The following is a 23,564-nucleotide window of genomic DNA, read 5'->3' on the forward strand; positions in this document are numbered from 1 at the left end:
TTCACAAGAATTTAAAGTCACTTATTCTTGTACAAAAAGGTGTGCATTATTCAAGAACACAAATTTTCAATAACTTGCCAGAACCAACTGATCTACAGGGTGTTACAAAAAGGTATGACCAAACTTTCAGGAAACATTCCTCACACACAAAGAAAGAAAATTTGTTATGTGGACATGTGTCCGGAAACGCTTTCTTTCCATGTTAGAGCTCATTTTATTATGTCTCTTCAAATCACATTAATCATGGAATGGAAACACACAGCAACAGAACATACCAGCGTGACTTCAAACACTTTGTTACAGGAAATGTTCAAAAAGTTCTCCGCTAGCGAGGATACATGCATCCACCCTCTGTTGCATGGAATCCCTGATGTGCTGATGCAGCCCTGGAGAATGGCGTATTGTATCACAGCCATCCACAATACGAGCACGAAGAGTCTCTACATTTGGTACCAGGGTTGCATAGACAAGAGCTTTCAAATGGCCCCATAAATAAAAGTCAAGAGGGTTGAGGTCAGGAGAGCGTGGAGGCCCTGGAATTGGTCCGCCTCAACCAATCCATCAGTCACCGAATCTGTTGTTGAGAAGCGTACGAACACTTCGACTGAAATGTGCAGGTGCTCCATCGTGCATGAACCACATATTGTGTCGTACTTGTAAAGGCACATGTTCTAGCAGCACAGGTAGAGTATCCCGTATGAAATCATGATAACGGCTCCATTGAGCATAGGTGGAAGAACATGGGGCCCAATCAAGACCATCACCAACAAAGCCTGCCAAAACGTTCACAGAAAATCTGTGTTGATGACGTGATTGCACAATTGCGTGCGGATTCTCTTCAGCCCACACATGTTGATTGTGAAAATTTTCAGTTTGATCATGTTGGAATGAAGCCTCATCCGTAAAGAGAACATTTGCACTGAAATGAGGATTGACACATTGTTGGATGAACCATTCGCAGAAGTGTACCCGTGGAGGCCAATCAGGTGATGATAGTGCCTGCGCACGCTGTACAAGGTACGGAAACAACTGGTTCTCCTGTAGCACTTTCCATACAGTGACGTGGTCAACGTTACCTTGTACAGCAGCAACTTCTCTGATGCCGACATTTGGGTTATCGTCAACTGCACGAAGAATTGCCTCATCCACTGCAGGTGTCCTCGTCGTTCTAGGTCTCCCCAGTCGTGAGTCATAGGCTGGAATGTTCCGTGGTCCCTAAGATGCCAATCAATTGCTTCGAACGTCTTCCTGTCGGGACACCTTCGTTCTGGAAATCTGTCTCAATAACGCAATGGCTATTGCCCCACGCTAATTCATACATCAAATGGGCATCTGCCAACTCCGCATTTGTAAACATTGCACTGACTGCAAAACCACGTTCATGATGAACACTAGCCTGTTGATGCTACATACTGATGTGCTTGATGCTAGTACTGTAAAGCAATGAGTTGCATGTCAACACAAGCACCGAAGTCAACATTACCTTCCTTCAATTGGGCCAACTGGCGGTGAATCGAGGAAGTACAGTACATACTGACAAAACTAAAATGAGCTTTAACATGGAAATTAAGCATTTCCGGACACATGTCCACATAACATCTTTTCTTTATTTGTGTGTGAGAAATGTTTCCTGAAAGTTTGGCTGTACCTTTTTGTAACACTCTGTATATAACTTCTGCACCATTTCAGTGCAGTAATGTGTTCATTGTGAATAAGTGTGTGTTGTGTGGGTGTGTTCTAACTTCTGCACCATTTCAATGTAGTAATGTGTTCATTGTAAATAAGTGTGTGTGTGTGTGTGTGTGTGTGTGTGTGTGTGTGTGTGTGATAAAGTATGTGTCTGTGTGTGTGTATGTATGTAAGTATACATTCTAATTTCTGCACTATTTCAGTGCAGTAATGTATCCATTTCAAATAAGTTCCATTATATGTTTATTACCTCATAAATAAATAGAACTTTTTGTTTAAACTTAGCAAATGAGTGTTTGTAAAATGTTTCTTTCATATAGTGTTCATTAAATAAATGATCATTCCACTTGGGACCTGTGGAAGGTACATTAGCTTATTTGCTTCAGTTGTAAATATTTGTCATGTATTATTGTTTTTCTGACATATTCTACATCCTGGAGGACCTCCTCACTACGGATCAATTGGAATGAAAGTAAATCTAATCTAATCTAATCTAATCTAGAGAATGAGAGAATGTAATTTCACTCCTATAAGGACTACAAAAAGTAATGCATATGATTTTGACAATGTTGCTGTAACTGACTGAAGTGTTCAGGCTGAACCTGCTTTGTCTCTGCTCTTACAACACATATACATATCTAATAACATGACATGTAAAAATGTCAAATTGAACAAGGTGTGCAAAAAAGTGCTTCGAATCAAAAACATGGCCAATGCAAAGTCTTTCCATAACTTTAACAGTAAAGCCACTAAAATTGTGGCAGTTATTGATAGCACCCAATGCAAACAGTTCACATAAGTTGTTGGACTACACCTCTCACCTCTTGGTGTGCTATGTTTATTTTGCGTGAGTCAGTCTAACTGGACACTTGGCTGGACCATCTGTGATTTTTTCTCTGATATTCTCACTGAGAGCTTGTTGAAAAGTTATACCAGAGAGCTTGGAAATGGCTACACCAGAATAAAGTACTGGTCAAGAGTTTGAACAGGTTGCATTAACACTGTTATATTTCACTCACCCTCTGATTGAAAACCTTTTGGAATACATAATAAAGTTACAGCATGAAGGTTCACAGCTAAGACAACTGCATTAGGGAGGCATGGTTCAAAATATCACAGCCTGGAAGAAATATGTTGAATAAGCAGTAGAGAGTTCAACTGGGAAAAGGAGCTTCCAATGATCTCAGTCAGCTAATGACCTAAGCAAGATATATTCTTAGTGCAGCTGCTGCTTGACAGTTTTTAAACAGGAGGCACTGTTTAATATGAGGGCATATTTTTCGTATTTATCAGGGTATCAAACAACATGATTTCACTATGTGTGGTCTGAGGAATTACTTGCTTTCAGTTGTTAATGATTAGTTTATTAGAGTGGCATATCCATAACTATAGTACCACTAGTTGTTGATAGTTGTTGATAGTTTTAGTGGGAACACAAAGGTGTTAGTAACTGACATATTTGTTAATCCAATCTTGACCAAAAACGAAATGGGTGTAAAGAAAAATGATTTGAAGAATTATGATTTTCAAAAACCCACATTAATTATAAATGTGAATTAAATTAGACATTTCCGGAATGAACTTATTGTGGTGGAGTTTGTGCTGATGTGAAACTTCGTGGCAATTAAAACTGTGTGACAAACTGAGACTTGAACTCAGGACCTTCTCCTTTCACGAGTAAGTGTTCTACTGACTTAGTGACCTAAGCACAACTGACAACCCATCCTCACAGCTTTACTTCTGCCAGTATCTCATCTCCTATCTTCCAAATTTCACAGAAGTTCTTCTGCGAAACTGCAGGACTAGCACTCTTGAAAGAAAGGGTATTGCGGAAAAATGACTTAGCCACAGCCTGGCAAATGTTTCCAGAACGAATTGTTCACTTTGCAGTGGAGTGTGAGCTGATATAAAACATCCTGGGAGATTAAAACTGTGTGCAAGACTCAGACTTGAACTTGGGACCTCTGTCTTTCCAGGCCTGTGCTCTACTGACTGAGCTACCCAATCACAACTCATGATCCATCTTCATTGGACAAGGTGAAGTAAAGCCGAAAAGGGAGGAGGGAGGGGGGGGGGGGAGGTGATGGGCTGAGAGTCATGGTTATGTAGCTCAGTTGGTATCACACTTGCCCATGAAAGGCAAATGTCCTGAGTTTGAGTCTCAGACCGGTATACAGTTTTAATCTGAAAGGAAGTTTTAAATTAGTGATTGGCAGTTCTGTGACTCGAAGAAAATGGTTACTTGTCAGTACCCCCGGAGGAAGTCATAATGGTTTCTGTGGCAGTATAACATAAAAGGAAGTGTTCGGCAGTACAGAGGTCACGTGCATGAACAAATTTGTAGGGTGCTATGGCACAGGTAGTGACAAGGAAATCTGATGTAAAAGGGACAACAGGTAGTCAAAAGACTTGCTTGCTTACTGATTACAGAATAGGAGCCTGTAGATAACTGATCAGTTACATCCCACTTCTTTTCTTCGCTATATGTCTCCTCTCATTTAAATTTTAGAGTGTACTTTGATCCCGCTGGCTTCTTTACTTATGCTCTATACTTCTTCCTACTCTCTGTCAACATTCTGCATCTCTTCAAAGAACTGCCTTAAAATTCAATATCTGTTCTTTAATTTTCATCCCATTCAGCTAATGGCTCATAAAGACCCCTTCTGTATGGTATCTAGAGCTTCCTTAGTTTTTTACTATTGAACACTAGATCTAAATCAATATCATTAAATAGAGATGTTCACTTTAAAATAAGTTCAGAGTTTTGGAGTGTAATCCAATACACATTTATAGCAAGAATTAATTTATTCTTAGTAATCATGCACTGGATAACCCACCCAAACAGCTGAGTGTGTTAACAAACTGGTTTCAGGATTCAGGGAGTGAGCCAGCCCCGTATCGAATCCGCCTTGCAGGTTGGCAAAAAGTATGTTGCTTTTAGGCCATTTTCCACATCCAACTAGACATTTAGAAACCATTCTCAGATCTGAATGTGAGATGTACTCTACATACATAAACTAAGGGAAAGGCAACCACTTACCTATAGAAGACTGGCACATAGCACAGAGAAACACTTAGTAGAAAGCAATTAACACTAGTTTCCAAGCTCACACTCTATTTCTAGTGAGAGTCAACACATTAACACACAAATGACCCAAATTGACATGCTTGCAGTAGCAGTGGACTTTTTACTGAATATTGATTACTGAAAGCAGTTGGCCTGGGTATTCGGAGATGGGGGCGTGAGGCAGGTCTTTTGAAAGATGACTCAGTGGCATCAAATCAAGATGAAAGGAGTGCAGAGGGTAAAGCATATAAAGGATGGAGAGAGGGAGAGGAGGGGTGGAAAAGAAAGGAAGGTGGTGGTGAGGAGGGAGACAGGGAGGGAAGAGGGGTGTGGAAAAAAGGGGGAGAGTGGTGGAGAAAAAGAAGGACAGAGAACGAGAGAGAGAGAGAGAGAGAGAGAGAGAGAGAGAGAGAGAGAGAGAGAGAGAGAGAGAGAGAGAGAGAGAGATTTACTCTAGAAGCGGTCAGATGGGGTGCATAAATTCCATCCTAGGGGGAGTGGTGGCGTCAGGAAAGCGATCTGAACACCAGCTGTCACTAACATGAACAAAAATCGTGTAATAAATGCCTACTCCACAATGTGATGTGAAAACTGAGGAGAGTAGAAGAAGAAAAGCATGTTTTGTATCCGAAAACCTTAGTTTTTTTGCTTTGTATGCTCTCTTATTTTACTATTCTCTGTGTCAAATTGGTGACAACTTCGCATGAATTTGAATGTGACAGCAGGTTTACAAATGAGCTACTGGCTCCGAAAGCTTGCCAATCACAGTAGTCTTTTATGTGTGTGTTCTGCTGCCACTTGGTGAGTAGATTTTTTTATGTGTCCAATTAAATAATTTTAGATAACCTACAGATGTACACAGACATTTACATCTGCAGCTACACTCTGCAAGCCACCTTAAAGTGTTTGGTGGAGGACAAGTCTGGCACTATTAGCGATTTTCCCTCTTCTGTATTCCAATACTCATATTGTATGTGGAAAGAATAACTGTCAGTAAGCCTCTATGTGAGCTCTAACTTCTCTGATTTTCTTCTTGTCATTATTTTATGAGACATGTGTAGGAGGAAGTAAAATGTTGCACCACTCTTCTTGGAATGTACTTTCTCGGAATTCCAAGAGTGAACTTGTATGTGTATCATGACATCTCTCTCGTACCATGTGCCACTAGAAGTTCTTGAGCATTTCTGTAATGGTTTTGCATTTACTAAATAATCCCATCATAAAAATGCACTCTTTCTGGGATTTTCTCTCTCTTCTATTAATACTAACTGGTAAGGATCCCAGACTGATTAGCAGTGCTCAAGAATTTGTGTCAGAAGTGGTTTGTAAGTCACTTATTTTGAGGATGAATTGCACTTTCTTAATATTTGCCAATGAATGTCTACCAGGGATTTTCATCACCAATAATGTAATAGAGCAATAATAGGTCTCTCTGCCTATCTGTGCACAGTATGTTAGAATCATTTATGCACAGCATCAAATGAGAGTCCTTGCACCAACGGTTGATTGTCTGCAGGACTTCCTGCATTTCGTTGCTATCAACTGGCATTGCAAACTTTCTATACACCTCATCATCAGTGAACGGCCTCATGGAGCTTCCAACATTATTTACTAAATTATTTATGTATATTAAAACAATAATGACATTGTAATATTCTCTCAAGGTACTCCTGAAATTGTAAATGAGAATGAATTGCACTTTTTTTCCAAATGCTTTCTGCCATTTATTCCCCAACATCCACTGCTGCCAGAATTCACATAATTTCTAAGTAATATCATAGGTTTCTCATTTAGTCCAGATGTCCTTACAATGTTGAGCAATTTTAGTAAACTTTCTATTCTGTGATCAATTAGCTCAATATAGTAATCACCACTGCTGAATGTATCTTGGAATACAAGATTCAGTATTTTAGTCTTTTCTCTGTCACCTTTAGTTTCAGTGCCAGTATGGTTGCTGAGTGACTGAATAAATGATTTCACCCATTTATTGACTTTATTATGACCAAAATTATTTAGGTGTTAAGCCGATGTGTATTACCAAACAATAAGTGATGGGAGCCTTTTGATGCTGCTCACCTTAAAACAAAATCAAAAACTGGAACAGTACACTCTCATGATCCTCTATATGCTCAATTGCCCTGCTTTGGCAACCTGTACTAAATTACAGTTCCATCATCATTTCACACAGTTTCAAGGCATTGTGTCTTGCCTTCAGCATGAAAGAACCACCATTCTGGTACGGGGTATCAATATTCCAATGTCATTAATTGGTATTCTCTGGAAATAATCTTTAGTTTCAAGAATTTAGGATACACTAGAAATTTATCACTGTACATGGAGATCAATAAAAAAAGGGGTGGAGAGCAGCAGCTGATAAGATGAAGCCATGGAAAAGGATTCAGAAAAACAATTTACTAATAACACATACCAGTTTCAAATACACTGTAAGTTTGTGATCAGGATGCTTCTACAAAGCAGTAATGCTAGAATAACTGCTCACCAGTTCGAAACAAAAGATGATCAATTTTCATTGTCATTATGATGAAGTAAAAAGTTATAAAAACCAATGTTCTAAGGTGCCATACACTCATAATTATTTCTTAACTACCAGCTTTGATCCTCAAATACATAGCCCTTGAGCATATATGTAAGGCTTATTGCGTGAACAGTTTGTTGAAGTTACTCACTCATTTAAAAGACAAATTGCATACTTCAAAGATACATGTAAAATAGATCTGAAGTAAACTACCATCATGCTTAGTGAACACATATTGTCAAAAAAAATGAATATATATATCACCTGGTCGTGAAAATCAGTATCCATGACACTGAGAAGAAACAAAACAATTCTCAGAATAAAGAGAGAATAGCTGTAGCCTGGACATTTCCATCTTTATAGGAATGAACTGAAAATTTACTCATCAATCACTCCTGGAAATGTACATTTATAAGGATAAATTAAAACCAACAGATTAACTAGAGTTGATCACTGATAAAAGACGACAAAAGAATAAAGATTAAAAAGAATTAAAAAAGAACACTAAATATAACTGACTGTAAGATATATAACTCAATGAAAAATCCAGGAGAAAATAATGACACTGTTATGTAAATGATGGATTGTTACTCACCATTCAATGGTGATGTTGAGTCGCACACAGGCACAACAAAAGGATTGCTAAACCAGTAAAATTTAAGCTAAAATGCTTTCTTCTGAAATAGACAAAACACACACACACACACACACACACACACACACACACACTAGACAGTGAGACCAGATTGTGAGCAGCAATGCATGATGGGAGAAGCAATCTGGGTGGTGTGGGTAAAGAGGAGGACGGGAAGGGGTAGGGGAGGGGAAGACCAGATAAGACAGCAGTTAAAAGACTGTGCATGTGTCAGTGAAACAGAAGACCATGCAGTGATGGAGTGGGAACAGGGAAGGGAACAATTGGATAAGGGACAGTGGCTAATGGATGCTGAGGCTAGAGGGGTTATGGGAACGTAGCATATATTACAGTGAGAGTTCCCACATGTGCATTTCAGAACAGCTGGCATTTGTAGGAAGAATTCAGATGGTGCAAGCTGTGAACTAGACGCTGAAGTGAAGAACAGCAAATGGATGGTCCAGTTTGTCGATTGCTTTTCATCCGGACAGATTGCTTGTTGGTTGTCATCTCCACATAAAACACAGCACAGTTGTCAACAGTTCAGCTTGTAGATTCCATGACTGCTTTCACAGGTAGCCCTGCCTTTGATGTGATAAGTGATGTTTGTGATCAGACTGGAGTGTATGGTGGTGAGGATGTATGAGTCAGTTCTTGCATAAAGATCTCTTACAGGGACACGAGCCATGAGGCAACAGGCTGGGAGCAGGGGTGAAGCAGGGATGGATGAGGATGAGGATCCTGTGCAGGTCTGGTGGATCGCAGAATACCAATGTGGGAGGGCTGGAAAGGTTAGTGGGTAGGATAGTCCTCCTTTCAGGGCACAACCGTGGCGGATGCTACTGAGTCACAAAGGGAATGCTCTTTTGTGGTTGGACATTGGAACTTAAGGAAATGGTGGGTGACTGGAGAGAGAAGGCATGGGAGATCAGTTTCCGCACAAGAATAATTTCGGCCTCATTGAGACCATTGGTATATTTCGAGAGCGACTTCTTGTCACTACAGATGCAACAGCCACAGGTGGCTAGGCTGTACGGAAGGGACGTTTTGGTGTGAAATACGCGACAGCGGTCGAAGTGGAGGTATTGCTGGTGGTTGGTAGTTTTAATACTTACTCATGGCCACTATTATAATTTATCAGAATAACTGGAGTCAGGAATGTAAGTTCTGTCTAACTTTAATGTTTGTATCAAACAAATCTTGACTTTGTCAGGAGACAGACAGCTGACAGCAGAGTGTGTAAAGTAATGCTTTATTTGAAGTATTAGTTACTGTTTGAAGTATTAGTTATAAACAGCAACTTAGTAGTATAAAAGAAGCAGCAGTAGCTCATTCCACACTGTCTGTTTGTCTTGTAACTTATATATACTAAGTAATCCAGAAGTAATTCCCAAAATAATCAATGTTACTAGATTAGAACTAGTTGTTCTTGGTATACTTTCCTGAAGTAACCAGAAAAGGCTGTTTCTGCCTGGTAATATACAATTCTGGCTGTACAATAGCTGTTTTATAACACATACAAAAAATGAATGCAGTGAAGTCTTGATATACTTGCATATGAACCAAGTGTCTCGTATGTATCATCACTGTTACATTATCACTTAGAATAATTATAATTAACAGAAAGTAACTATAACCTCTAATTTGTATCTTTTACGTATCAGCTTTTGAAACTGTCACTGTCAATATATCACTTTTTTCTATGAATTTTAATTGCTTAAAGATTTGGACTCACAGAATTTTACAGTCATCTTACAGCCTTCTGCTGTGAGCCACTATCCATACACCCTGTCTGAAAGAAACGTATAATTTCAAGATGATTATAGTCCAAAACTTAGCCCACTAGCCACGGGTGGGTTGCTTAATATTTGCCTCAAATTTGTCACTGAGATAGAAATCTTCTTCCCATTTATATGATATGAGTTGCCTTGATTATTTTTTAAGAAAGTCTCAGCAACAACCTTGAGGCCTTTGACAAATACACTCCTCACTACGTCAATTTGTTGGAAGTTCAAGCCCAACTCCATGATTACAAGTCTCCACACATCACCACTCTTTAGCAATGGGCTCAGCAGTCACTATCAGTCAATATTAATGGACTTCATTCTTTCAATAACAGTTACAAGTCATTTCCAATAATGGGTTCTGAAAATCTTGAATTTATAGTCACAGTGGCAAAATTCTCAATAATGTACTATTCTTTTACAGTGTAACATGCAAAACCAGGTAAGATACTCAAATCTTTTGTTGCTCTGAATGTCGTCACTTCATAGTCCTTCAGAGCACAGTAAGTGTCACCATTTGTCAGTGCCACCACACATATAAATTTTCATTAAAGATATCGAAGCATAAAATATAATTATCTTTGTATATTACTGTAGATGAAGTTGTCTATTCCACACCATTTGTTTCATTACACGTTAAATAACTGACAGTGAAAAGTGGCTACAATGTTTTAGTAATAACAACAAATGCACAAACAGCTTTGTTTAACCACATGTCAATAAGCAATTAATGATGCAACTGAAACATTTGGTAGGTATGTCTAATACAATAAATGGACTTTAGTATGTTAAATGTCTACTTCCTATTTCAGCTGAAAATTTTTGATTCTTGGTCTAATAACAAATATTATAACTGATAAACACTATTGTTTAAAGTCAGTAAAATGTTAAAACACTGCGGAATGTAAAAAAAAAAAAAAAAAAAAAAAAAAAAAAACAGAAGAAATTAGATAAAACTTCCTTTTATGTGAAGGTAGCAAGGGATGGATACAAATAGAGAAAATCAGGAACAATAAATGAAATGAACACAGCACTTTTCTCAAATGATATTCTGCGATTCAATATTTCTAGATTCCTTAACAGTGTTTGACACAGTATTACACTGGCAATTGTTAATGAAGGTTTGAGCATATGAAATAGGTACTCGTATACGAGAATGGCTCAAAGACTTCCTAAGTACACTGACCTCAACAACAAATGTACATCAGGGACAAGGGTATTGTCATGAGTACCACAGGGATGCGTGATAAGACAGCTGTTATTCTCTTCATACATAAATGATCTAATGGATAGAGTGAACAGCAACCTGCTCCTGTTTGCTGGTGGTGCTGTGGTGTATGAGAAGGCGACATCAGAAAAATTTAAGTTAATGCAGATGAATAGGAAAAGTCCTGTAATGTTTAAATACAGCTTCATTAGTGTGCTGCATGACACAGTCACATCTATTAAATATCTGGATATAATGTTGCAAAGCTACATGAAATAGAATGACTATGTAAGGGCTGCAGTAGGAAAGGAGAACGGTCTAGAGCACTAGTGTGGCCCATTATTGAGTATTGCTGGACTGTTTGGAATCCCCATCAGATCAGATTAAAGGAAGACACTGAAGTAATATATAGGTTGGCTTCTAGATTTGTGTCTGGTTGGTTTGATCAAAACACAAGTATTATGGTGATTCTTTGGGAACTCAAATGGAAATCTCTGGAGGAAAGGAAATGTTCCTTTTAGGGGAACACTAATGAGAAAATTTAGAGAACCAGTATTTCAGCAGGCTGCAGAATTATCCTAGTGCCACCAACATATATTTTACATAAGTACAATAAAGATAATAGAAATTAGAACTTTTACAGATGCATGTAGAAGGTCATTCTTTCTTTACTCTCTTTGCATGTGGAAAAGGAAAGGAAATACTAGTAGTGGCACAAGGTACTTTCGGCCCCTCACCATATTGTGGCTTCCAGAGTATGCATACAGATATAGATCTATATCATACTGAAGCATAGAAAATCTGTCTCAGAAAGAGTGTCAAATGGATGTAAAACGAGGTATAAAAGAGGTAATAAATGTGAATTTACATTTCACAACAGTATAACACAACATTTACATATTTCACTTTATTTGTGTCACCCAGTGCCACCAATAGCAAGCAACTGATTAATCAGATTTTGATGCATCCATTCATTTTACAGCTCTTTGTAATTTTCAGCATGAAAGGAAAATTTAAGAAGTGTAGAGTGGGCAACAAGAATACTTTAGTGGAAAGACATGGTTTTTACAGAGTTATCTTGTACACTATGTAACAACAATCAAACGTTTGATTATTTTATTGGTAATAGTGATGACCTGCACTCCACATGCTTGCATAATTGTATATAAACATTTTAATTTGCAGAGAACCTGCTGCTTTGCAAGTTATATTAAATTATTCAGGAATTACTTAAGAAGTTTATTTCATTCATGTGCAAGTATAGTAAATACTAATTGAAAAGAAGTGCGTAACATATCCTGTAGTTACATACATTTATTTTACTAGGTGGGGGTCTGCAATTTCAGTGTACAGATAGTCCAATAATGTAGAGAAATGGGTAATAAGTTCTGCATTTGCTTCAAAATGTTGACAGATTTCAGTTTTCTGCTTCATGTCTGAATGTAGTTTGCCAAGCACTTTTGTATTGGTTGTTAGCTATAATTCTAACAACCATAATCCATAAAGTATTCTCTCCCCCTCTTTCTCTTGCTCTCCCACCCCCACCCCCTCCCCCTTCCTCTCTGGCAATAAGCATGTTGTAAGAGAATTGTGCCTCATAGAAGAATTTACAAAATAATGTTCAGATATCAATGCATTTAACTGACTCTCTCAGATTTCATTCCAGTGACACATGAGTGAAGAGATTTAGAATACTGGTTCTGAAGTAGATATTTAAAATATTAAACAAAAATATCTGAATAACAATATGTACAGCAGAAGAAGGGCATAAAAATGTGCCAGCAAAAACTGAGGCAAATAAGCACAGTTAATAAAACCATAAAAGGCAACAGACTCATATTCCTTGGTTTTATAATAATTAATGGTGCCCCACTACCCCAAAACCCATTTCTTTGGCAGACATGGTGAAGTATATATCAACCCCCCCCCTCCCCCCCCCCCCCCCCCCCCCCCCCCACACACACACACACAAAGGTATTTGCTCCATATGAGGCAACCACTGATTTCTGATTGAGATTTAGACGTATTCTACTCTCTATGCTTCTATCAGCAGCCATCCAAGAATTGCTGTTGTAGCGTCTGTCTTCTGCAATGATACTTAATTCAAGTATACTGAACATTCTTTATGAGTATTTGATGACTTTACATACTATACTAAGCTTTGTATCTTATGGTATTAAGTTTTTGTTTTGACTAAATACGTAAAAATAAAAAAAAATAAAAATACTATAAACATGAACAGAGCAACATTCTCACTGATGACAAAGAACCATTTCTTACTAACTGCATTTTTTATGCTCTATCCAAAAAGGAAAACAAATTCTAAAATGAAATGCACAAAAGTTTTAAAAAACAATGCACTTTAACTGTATTAATTGCACCAAAACTACCAACAAAAAGATTACAATTCTAGTGTAGTGAGATTACTGTGTCTGATTATTTGCATGGAAATAGAACAGAGAATATTATGTTACAAATTGGAAGAGTTTGAATACTCTGAAGAAGAAAGAATTTTATACAATGTATGTTTTAATGTGAGAGAGATATAAGAGACACAAATTCAGCCTTGTACAACAGATGAAGATGGAAACCTGTTGCTAAAAGATACAGAAAAGAATTCTAAATCAGAAATTAGTGGAGAAAAATAACAGAAAATACATTGACTACATGACCACAATGGGTGCTGAAACCTGCAGGTGAGGAAAAACAAATAAAAATCACTATATAACTTTCTTCACTTAAGATAAAGTTGTTGCTCCCATTATGCATGTGCATGAACTAAAAGATTAAATTGTTATAGCAAAAATATGTACATAATAAAAAGAAACACAGCCATAGCTTCAACAGCTCAGATGCAACTCAATGACCTCTCACTGTGCTGTAACACCTGGAATATTAATGACATATTTTCTTGTCAAGAAAGCACACAGTTCAATCAAAAAATTCAGATGAACAGCACACACCTGTACAATGAAGAAAAATAGTATCCAACACATAACAACACACCAAAATCATATATGTGTCAAAACATGCACGAAGAAAAAAAATTAAATCCATGATTGTGTGATTCCTGACCAATCATATTCATCACTATAATGTTACATGCATATATTACTATACTACCAGATATTATGTCTTAAAAATGGGTTCTGCAGAAATTAATTTCACAGATCATTGTTTACACAATTCAAAATTATATGAGTACACTATGTACAAAGTAAAGCACATAATATAAAATAGTGTGGAAGAAACAGATGTTATTTTGAAACAAAGAAGGCAACAATGTAGATAACCTATTATAACAAACTGAAATATGCTTCAGTTTCCAAGAACTGATTCTGTTGCTTTCCAGAATTATGTAACTGATTCCTGCTGTCTGTTGCAAAACTGTACTATGTATTCAGTTACCTTTATGGACGGGGGTGGGTGAGGAGTGAGCCTGCCTCCAAGGAGCTTGAGATGCTCTCCGACTGCCTAGGGAACGAGATACTATAAGTTCCACTTGAGGCTCCTGTTTTGACTCTGCGATGATGTCATATACTTCCTGGAAACTTTTCCCTTGTAAGGAACGACCATTCCATTCTATAACTTCATCACCTGTTAAAGAACAACCAATATGTGTAAAAATTGTATAATGTCACAGAATTTTGTGTGTCAACTTAATACAATAATTCTGCAAGTGGCAGAGATTAAACCATTCATTTGTGATAATTGAATTAAACAAGAAATGAAAGAAAAATACAGATCTCCACATAAGATATGTAATTAATAACTCACTCAGGCTATTATACGCCTAATCATATACTGATATATTCATCATAAAAAGAAAAATAAATAAAAAATAAAATAGGAAGATGTAAGTTTATGAGACAGATAATCTGTAATTCTGCCCACAAGGTTGGCTAATACTACAGTAATGAAGTACACAATACAATTGTAAAAAACTAGTACATGTCAATAGGAGTGCATATTTATTTCATTTTTACACTTTCCATATACTTATAACTGATTATATGTAACAAACAACAACTATTACTTGAAACTTCTTGGCAGATTAAAACTGTGTGCCGAACCGTGACTCGAATTCGGGACCTTTGCCTTTCGCGGGCAAGTACTCCACCAACTGAGCTACCCAAACATGACTCATGACCCATCCTCACAGTTTTACTTCTGCCAGTACCTCGTCTCCCACCTTCCAAACTTCCCAGAAGTTCTCCTGCGAAACTTGCAGGACTAGTACTTCTGGAAGAAAGGATATTGCGGAGACATGGCTTAGCCACAGCCTGGGGGGTGTTTCCAGAATGATATTTTCACTCTGAAGTGGAGTGTGCACTGATTTTGAAATTGCCTGGCAGATTAAAACTGTGTGCCAGACCAAGACTCGAACTCTGGACCTTTGCCTTTTGTGGGCAAGTGCTCTACCAACTGAGCTACCCAAGCACGACTCACAAACCCTCCTCACAATTTTACTTCTGCTAGTACCTCGTCTCCTACCTTCCAAACTTCACAGAAGTACTCCTGCAAAACTTCCAGGACTGTAATATCCTTTCTTCTAGTAGTGGTAGTGCTGCAAGTTTTGCAGGAGAACTTCTGTGGAAGGTAGAAGACAAGGTACTGGCGGAAGTAAAATTTTGAGGATGGGATGTGAGTTGTTTGGTTGCTCAGTTGGTAGAGCACTTGACCACAAATAGCAAAGGTCTCAAGTTCGAGTCTCGGTCTGACATACAGTTTTAATCTGCCAGGAAGTTTCAAAATCAGCGCACACTCCACTGCAGAGTGAAAATTTCATTATGGAAACATCCCCCAGGCTGTGGCTAAGCCATGACTCTGCAATATCCTTTCTTCCAGTAGTGCTAGTCTTGCAAGTTTTGCAGGAGAACTTCTGTGAAGTTTGGAAGGTAGGAGACGAGGTACTGGCAGAAGTAAAATTGTGAGGACGGGTCATGAGTCATGCTTGGGTAGCTTAGTTGGTAGAGCACTTGCCTGCAAAAGGCAAAGGTCCCGAGTTTGAGTCTTGGTCTGGCACACAGTTTTAACCTGCCAGGAAGTTTTGAAATCAGCGCACACTCAGCTCCAGAGTGAGAATTTCATTCTGGAAACAACTATTACTTATTGGTGTTGACCTTATATGGTGTTATTTTTTGCAGGATGTTAATTAATACAATTTCTTTGGGAAACTTGTTTCAAAAGCTGTAATACTGCATTAAGAGTTACAAAACAAGCCATGTTTAATCATTATATCATATGTTCAGTGATCATTCACTTGCGATTTTCATGACAGGAGTGTGAGTTGTGAGATGATTTATATGATTTTACATGTGAAACTCCTAAATATGTAAAAAAGAGACAAGTGGTCACAGAGGGGAAAAATGTTACAAATGATTCATGAGTTTAATGAATGGAAATACATGGCAACAGACTGTATTAAAGGTGAAACTAGGCTTAGGCAAGGCTACAAGCAACAAAATATGAATCTTGGACAGAACAATAAGTAGCTTATCAGGAATTAACACAATATAGTAGGAATTAACATCTAAACCAACATTTTCAACCTATTACCCAGAACCTATCCTCCTATATAAAAGACGCCAACCATTTCCTCCACCGACTCTCCACAGTTTCTGTCCCTTTATCACACTGTGCCCTGCTCGTCACTGTTGATGCCAGCTCCCTGTACACTAACATTCCTAAAGCACATGGCCTTATTGCAAATGAACACTACCTTTTCAGACGCCCCATGGATTCCAAACCGACAACCTCCTTCCCAGTAGCAGTGACCAACTATATCCTCACCCACAATTACTTCTCCCTTGAAGGCATTACCTGGAAACAAATCCAGGGTACAGCTATGGGCACCCACGTGGCACCATCCTAAGTCAACTTATTCATAGGTCATCTAGAGGAATCCTTCCTAAAAACCCAGAATCCTAAAACCCCTCACCTGGTTCAGATTCATTGATGACATCTTTGCTATCTGCCTTAAAGGTGAGGATACCCTATCCACATTCCTCCAGAAGCCAACAACTTCTCCCCCATTTGCTTCACCTGTTCCCAACAAGCTACTTTCCTAGATGTTGACCTCCACCTCAGAGATGACTTCATCAGTACCTCCATGCATATCAAATTTAGTAACCACTAGCAATACCTCATCTTCGACAGCTGCCACCCATTCCATACCAAGAAGTCCCTTCCTTACAGCCTAACCACCTATGGGTGTCGCATCTGCAGTGACGAGCACTCCCTCTCAAAATATACCGAGGGTCTCACTAAAGCCTTCACTGGCTGTAATTATCCTCCCAACCTTGTACAAAAACAAATCTCCCATGCCTTATCTTTTCAGTCTCCCACCACCTCCCAAAGTCCCACAGTCTGGCCACAAAGAAGCATTGCCCTTCTAACTCAGTACCATCCAGGACTGCAGCAACTGAATTACATTCTCTGCCAAGGTTTCCATTACCTCTCGTCATGCCCTGAAATGAGAAATGTTCTGCCCACTATCCTTCCCACCCCTCCTACAGTGGTATTCGCCGTCCACCAAACTTCCGCAATATACTCATCCATCCTTACACAACCCTTGCTCCCAATCCCTTACCTCATGGCTCATACCCCTGTAATAGACCTAGGTGCAAGACCCATCCCATACATCCTCCTACCACCACCTACTCCAGTCCGGTCACTAACATCACCTGTCCCATCAAAGGCAGGGCTACGTGTGAAACCAGTCATGTGATTTACAAGCTAAGCTGCAACCACTGTGCTGCATTCTATGTAGGCATGACAACCAGCAAGCTGTCTGTCTGCATGAATGGCCACCAACAAACTGTGGCCAAATAAACAAGTGAACCACCCTGTTGCTGAACACACTGCTAAACATGATATCTCTCATCTCAATGACTGCTTCACAGCCTGTGCCATATGGATCCTTCCCACCAACATCAGCTTTTCTGAATTGCACAGGTGGGAACTTTCCCTGCAATGCATCCTCCATTCCCATAACCCTCCTGGTCTCAATATTCATTAGTCACTGTCTTCACCCATCCAGCCCCCTCCCTGTTCCCATTACAGCATTACACAGCCGTCATTTCAATGCCACACCCAATCTTTTTAATTTATTTTTATTTATCTTCTTTCCACTATGCCCCCCCCCCTCCTTCTCTCCTGCCCTCCATCTAAACTGCAGCAATTCACTGTCCGCCACCCCCACCATACTATCCCTCCGCCTCCTCACCCCAGCTCCTTCTTACCCTCAACAGTTGCCATTCCCATCACGCATTGGTGTTGCTGCTCGCAGTGTGGTTTCAGTTATCTGATACTGTAGACATGTGTGCAAGTTGTGTTTGCATGAGTGTGTGTGTGTGCCTGTGTGTATATGTGTCTGTTGCTGACAAAGGCCTTAATGGCCGAAAGCTATAATTGTGTGAATCTTTTTGTTGTGCCTATTGCAACTCAGCATCTCCACTATATGGTGAGTAGCAACTTTCCTTCTCTAATATTGTAGGAATTAACATCTGCCAGATATCCTATTAGAAACAAAAAACAATGGAAATAGAGAGTGTGCCAGCAATTATCAGAAACAATACAGCAAACAAAGTCAAAAGATATAAAAGCAAGAAAAGGGTGTCAAGACTGTCTTAGCAGGAAAGTGCAAACGTAACATCATTTAAGCAATGAAATTTCATAATTATTTTGAAAATCATGATATTTCAAAAGGATGTATGGAAATTGGTCTTGAAAGAAACATGAAGTTTAATGCTACCCCTCAATCTACTTATTTCCACAACATATTTCAGATATTTAAACTTCCATCAGCAGTCAGCTTTATGTGCATTAATGACATTTATATGTTGTGTTACAACTTTGGGGTAACCTGTGGCACTGCCTACTAGAGCAAGACAAAAAGAAAAAAAAACTACTTCAGTACCTAATAAAAACTGAAGAAACTAAAGATAGTGTCTAGTGAGTGTGTGTGTGTGTGTGTGTGTGTGTGTGTGTGTGTGTGTGTGTGTGTGTGTGCGTGAGAGAGAGAGAGAGAGAGAGAGAGAGAGAGAGAGAGAGAGAGAGGGTGAAATGAGTTAGAGAACAGAGAACAAGAGCACAGTTTTGATTATGATAGAGATATGGGTAGTTAAGCTTACATCTATTACAGGCTATATATATATAGCAAAAGTTGAAGAAATGCATAGGTTTGATTTAAAAAAAAAAATAATCAGATAAATATACTCTTAACAAAATAAACAGATATACTCTGGAGTGACAGAGGGTAGAAACTCCTTATGTTCTATGTAAATGAAGTACATTTTTGAGATGTTAACAATTTCATCACAATGGCACTGAGGACTAAATCATGAATGTACTAATGGAATATTGAGGATAAAATCTTCAAAGTTGCTAAGAGTGATTAATGTTCAACAGAAGTCCAAATAATAGTCCTCAACTGTGTAAATAAGTTCATATCATACTCCATTCTGTTGTTTCTGCAAGAGGTAGAGTGAAATTTCTTCAGAATCCAAAGAGTCTAGAAGCAGTGTCGAAATTCCTGTAAAATTTATTCAACAGAACTAAGAAAAGTTGGCAGCAGAAGGTGTTCCAATGTTAAGGTTCATCTGCGATTTATTTGAAGCCACTTTGTGAATATTATTTAAAGTGAATAATATCTGAGAGCTATACTAATTCTTAAGAGTACAGATAACCCAAAACAGAAAGTTCACTGAAAAACCCAATATGAATGCCAAATCTGCACAGCCTTCTTATTGTTGTATACTATTTTTGCATATTTATTACACAGAGAATAATTACTAATGGACAGGTACTAAGAGGAAAGGCAAATTTAAAGTGATACTAAAAACAAAAGCCATCTGTAAAAATTATAAACCTTAACTAAATAACCATAAATAACCCTTTACTTCTCTCAGGTGTTCAGCTGATTTGTTGACTCCATTTAATGCATAAAAGTTTGATGACTGACTTAACTATCTTCTTCACATGTTTCAAGCCACATTCTTGTGCGTATTCACTACCAACCAAACTGTGAAGTACTGTTGGTGTTGCACCACTATTTATAGCCAAGTTTTGATTTATGGGACCCATTACATGCTTTGATTTTCATCTGTTTTCTCCGGGCCTGCATTGTTATCCTGTGAAATGCAGTATCTCAGCATATTCCAGCTGTGGCGGGTGAGACGACTGACAAGATCTTGAAAAAGATGTTCAAAAACCTAATAAATAGAGATGGAGGTTTGAATTTAAACAAGGCCTGGGATCCAGCATTAAATTTATTAAGATCATGCCAGCCATCTCAGCCATCAGAGATGACATTGCAGAGAAAATGTGCATTTCACAGAATAACAGTATGGGTTCAGAAAAACAAATGAGCATCAAAAGTTGAATGAGTTGAACTAGGCTAAAAATATTAATGTGATACCAACAATACTTCACAGTCTGGTTGGTGTCAAAGCAGTAAGTAATCAAAAGAAAAAGCTTACAGCACTAAAGAAGATGGCTAGGTCAGTCATCAAAATACTGTGCATAAAATGAAATAGATAAATAGGTTGAAACCATACCATTAATTTTTTACTTTATCCATTTTGAATCCAGATTTTAAAAGCACTGGAAATAGTATTAAGTAGCTGTAAAGCTTTTTGGATACTTAGAGCAGCTAAATTTTAAGCTTCTCTCCAAAAGAGATGCTGTGCTAAAAAACATACAACTTGGATAATTCAGACACTATGATACCTGTATCAAATGGTGAGTATAAAAATTAAAATATCACAAACACCGCATCAATTAAACTAAATTTATAAATATTTTTTTTCAATTCTGAGGGCCAAAATATATTTGGACATGTACAGAAAGTAATACAACATGTTCCACAACTGAAGAAAGAAATTATTGTTATATGTGCTCTTGCACAAAGTAGTCTTGGCTTTTCAAGGTTACCCATGGAAACATTATTGTGGTTGCAAAGACAAAAATTTTCTCTAATTGGGTTTTATACACATTTCGTAAGTTATGAAAAAAAGAAAAAGAAAAAAAGAAAGAAAGAAAAAAAAGGTATGGGTAGACTGCTACGATTTATGTGCTCTACACATTTAGGAATTAAAGTTGTGGGTGATATTTATGATAGTGGTGATAAAGAAAATAAATTGTCACAATGATAGGATCTACTAACATTTAACTGTAATGTGGTCTTTGAAAGGATTAAGCTAGTGACCCCAAATGGCATTAAAAACCAGTCTGCCTAACTGGTATGATGATACACATTAAGTAAACATGCAGGAAAAAAGTTATTATTGCAGCTCGCATGAATGCACCTCTATAAGAGTGATATCACATACATCACATAGTATATTTTATTTATCTACCTGCTATACAATGGGTCTTCTCTGAATGAAAATACACTGTTACACAAGTTTTAATGTCCGTAATGGGGAACAAAACTGTATAATCTGGTCCAAATCAAACAGTAGTCCATGACAGATGATCAAAAAACAATGGCTTAACTACTAACAGACTCATTTAGAGCATAATGTATTAAGGACAGATTCTTAAGAAAACACAGAGTTACTGAGATGAAGTGGGAAGTCATACTGCTTTCACCACAGGATACTAAAACTACATAAAAAATTCTAGAGTGGTCTTATTCTGAGCTACAAAAACAATTTCATCTATTCTGCCACTGTTTTAGTGTGATAATTTTATCTACAGAGAGACTTCAATCTCTGAATCTTCAGGTGAGGAAATAACTTTTATAGTCAATTTATTTTTTGCTGTGTAGCACATGACAAAACTCTGAGCAACACAGGATGTAATCACAGCTGGTGTTCCAACTATGTTCAACAGGGGGTGAAGCAAGCTTAACGCCAGGTAGTAGACCAGCAAATCTCTCATAGCAGTAAAAAAGTGGGCACTCAAGACAGCATATGGCATACATGTTTGCAGCAGACAAAGAGATAAGAGTTTTTAATGAGACATTAGCAGATAACAAAGGGTGAAATATGATACCTCACTAATTGTTTCACTCAAGTGGTAAATGGAAAATCCTGTGTGGAAGGCACACACTTAAGTGAATAGAACCACTCGAAATATGGTTATGGTGCTCTGCTGTGGAAGCAGAATACTGTAATTCACCTTTGAGCTGGAGAACTTCATAGCACCAGGAAGGAAAAACATAATCAGGCTTTGCCAATATTTATATTTTAACCTAGAAATTGAAACACAAACACGAACACACACACACACACACACACACACACACACACACACACACACACACACAAACCTTGATAAGGGTGATGGTTGTCCTGAATATGACAGGAGATGTTTAGCAAATGAAACAATGTATGTGGATAAAACCAGATACAGAGAACCGTAGATGAGTACTAAAGAGTACAAGGCTAACAAACTTTGTAGAGGGCATACTGATACAAAAACAAGCCTGTCTACAAAAGAAGAATACAAGAGAAGTGGTTTTTTGGTAACAAAATGTAGTGAACTTTTAACATCAGATTGAAAAAGTCAGTTAAAAAGGTTAACATACACTGCCAACAGCATGAAGTAATGGGCGATTATATTCAGAAATCCACAACAAAGACAAACATATTTTTGCTTGCTGATAGCCACAGAGATATTCTACAAGGTGCAAACTATAATATCTAAATTAGTAACACAGTCAAGCAAGGAGCAAGAACAATAAACATGGCAGTAGATGTAGATTTAGAAAGCAAAATATTGCACAACAGTAATTTTGTCATCAGTGCAACAGGTACAAATGAGGTAGGATGTGAGGAAGCTGGCATTCGTACTGGAGGATTGAATAATTTTCTAGAATGAAACACATTGGAAAACACTATTGTTATTACAACCTCACAGAGGCAAGATCTAGTATATAACTCATGTGTTAACAATGAGACAAAATAATAATAATAATAATAATAATGCAAGAGTTAAATTATTATGCTCAGGTTATGAAAAATGTTCAGTTTCGGTCATAGGTAAATTGAAGGGCCAGGGGGAAAGACCCACATAGATCAATTTTTCTGAAACTTAAGAAAAAATGATTTTAATGCTTGAATTGTGATTACTTTTTATTTCATACGTTAAACATCTTTGGTACACTGAATGTGGAAACAGCATTACTGGCATCCTGAGTGTTCCCAGGATGAAGTAATTTCCCAAAATGCAACCAAACACAATAATCGCAACTAAACAAATTTCTGGTTGTGATAATACAGCAACAGTACTCATATTACGAATATTTAGCTGTGGGGCAATTGACTGGAGAACTTCATAGCACCAGGAAGGAAAAACATAATCAGGCTTTGCCAATATTTATATTTTAGCCTAGAAATGGGAAGAAGATCTAGAATTAAGAATGGAACTGTTTGAGTTAGATTACAGTGAAAAAAGGTAACTGCAAAACTATTGTGCACTTGACAACTAAGTAATTCTGAAGTTAAAGATACCATTATAAGCATGTATGAGCAGTTCAAGCAGACCATCCATTGGTTGACACTCTCATGGTGTCCCACTGGTCACAGTTTGTACTGCTCTGTGATAAGTTGTTTGATGTTTAAAAATATGGTAGTGGCTGGATTCAGATGGTATTATCTTAATAGGCTGAGTTTTGAAAGGGCATTTTGCAGTGTAAT

General features: G+C 37.9%; 1 protein-coding gene across 6 annotated transcripts in view; it reads right to left on the minus strand.

Annotated features, from left to right (window-relative positions):
- The window catches only part of LOC126337046 (regulating synaptic membrane exocytosis protein 2), a 1,181,006-nt gene that overhangs the window by 714,523 nt on the left and 442,919 nt on the right, over window positions 1–23,564 (minus strand). For 5 of the 6 annotated variants that reach the window (XR_007565036.1, XR_007565035.1, XR_007565037.1 and 2 more), the window contains one exon: window positions 14,326–14,514. The exons of the other annotated variant lie outside the window; for it this stretch is intronic. Coding sequence is in view for 2 of the 5 variants with exons in the window: in XM_050001371.1 (XP_049857328.1) it covers window positions 14,326–14,514 (189 nt within the window). In the remaining 3 variants the exon portion in view is untranslated. The remainder of the gene's footprint in view (window positions 1–14,325; window positions 14,515–23,564) is intronic. 6 annotated transcript variants of the gene reach the window in all.

Source organism: Schistocerca gregaria, chromosome 2 (assembly GCF_023897955.1).
Source record: "Schistocerca gregaria isolate iqSchGreg1 chromosome 2, iqSchGreg1.2, whole genome shotgun sequence".
In the NCBI taxonomy this organism is placed as follows: domain Eukaryota; kingdom Metazoa; phylum Arthropoda; class Insecta; order Orthoptera; family Acrididae; genus Schistocerca; species Schistocerca gregaria.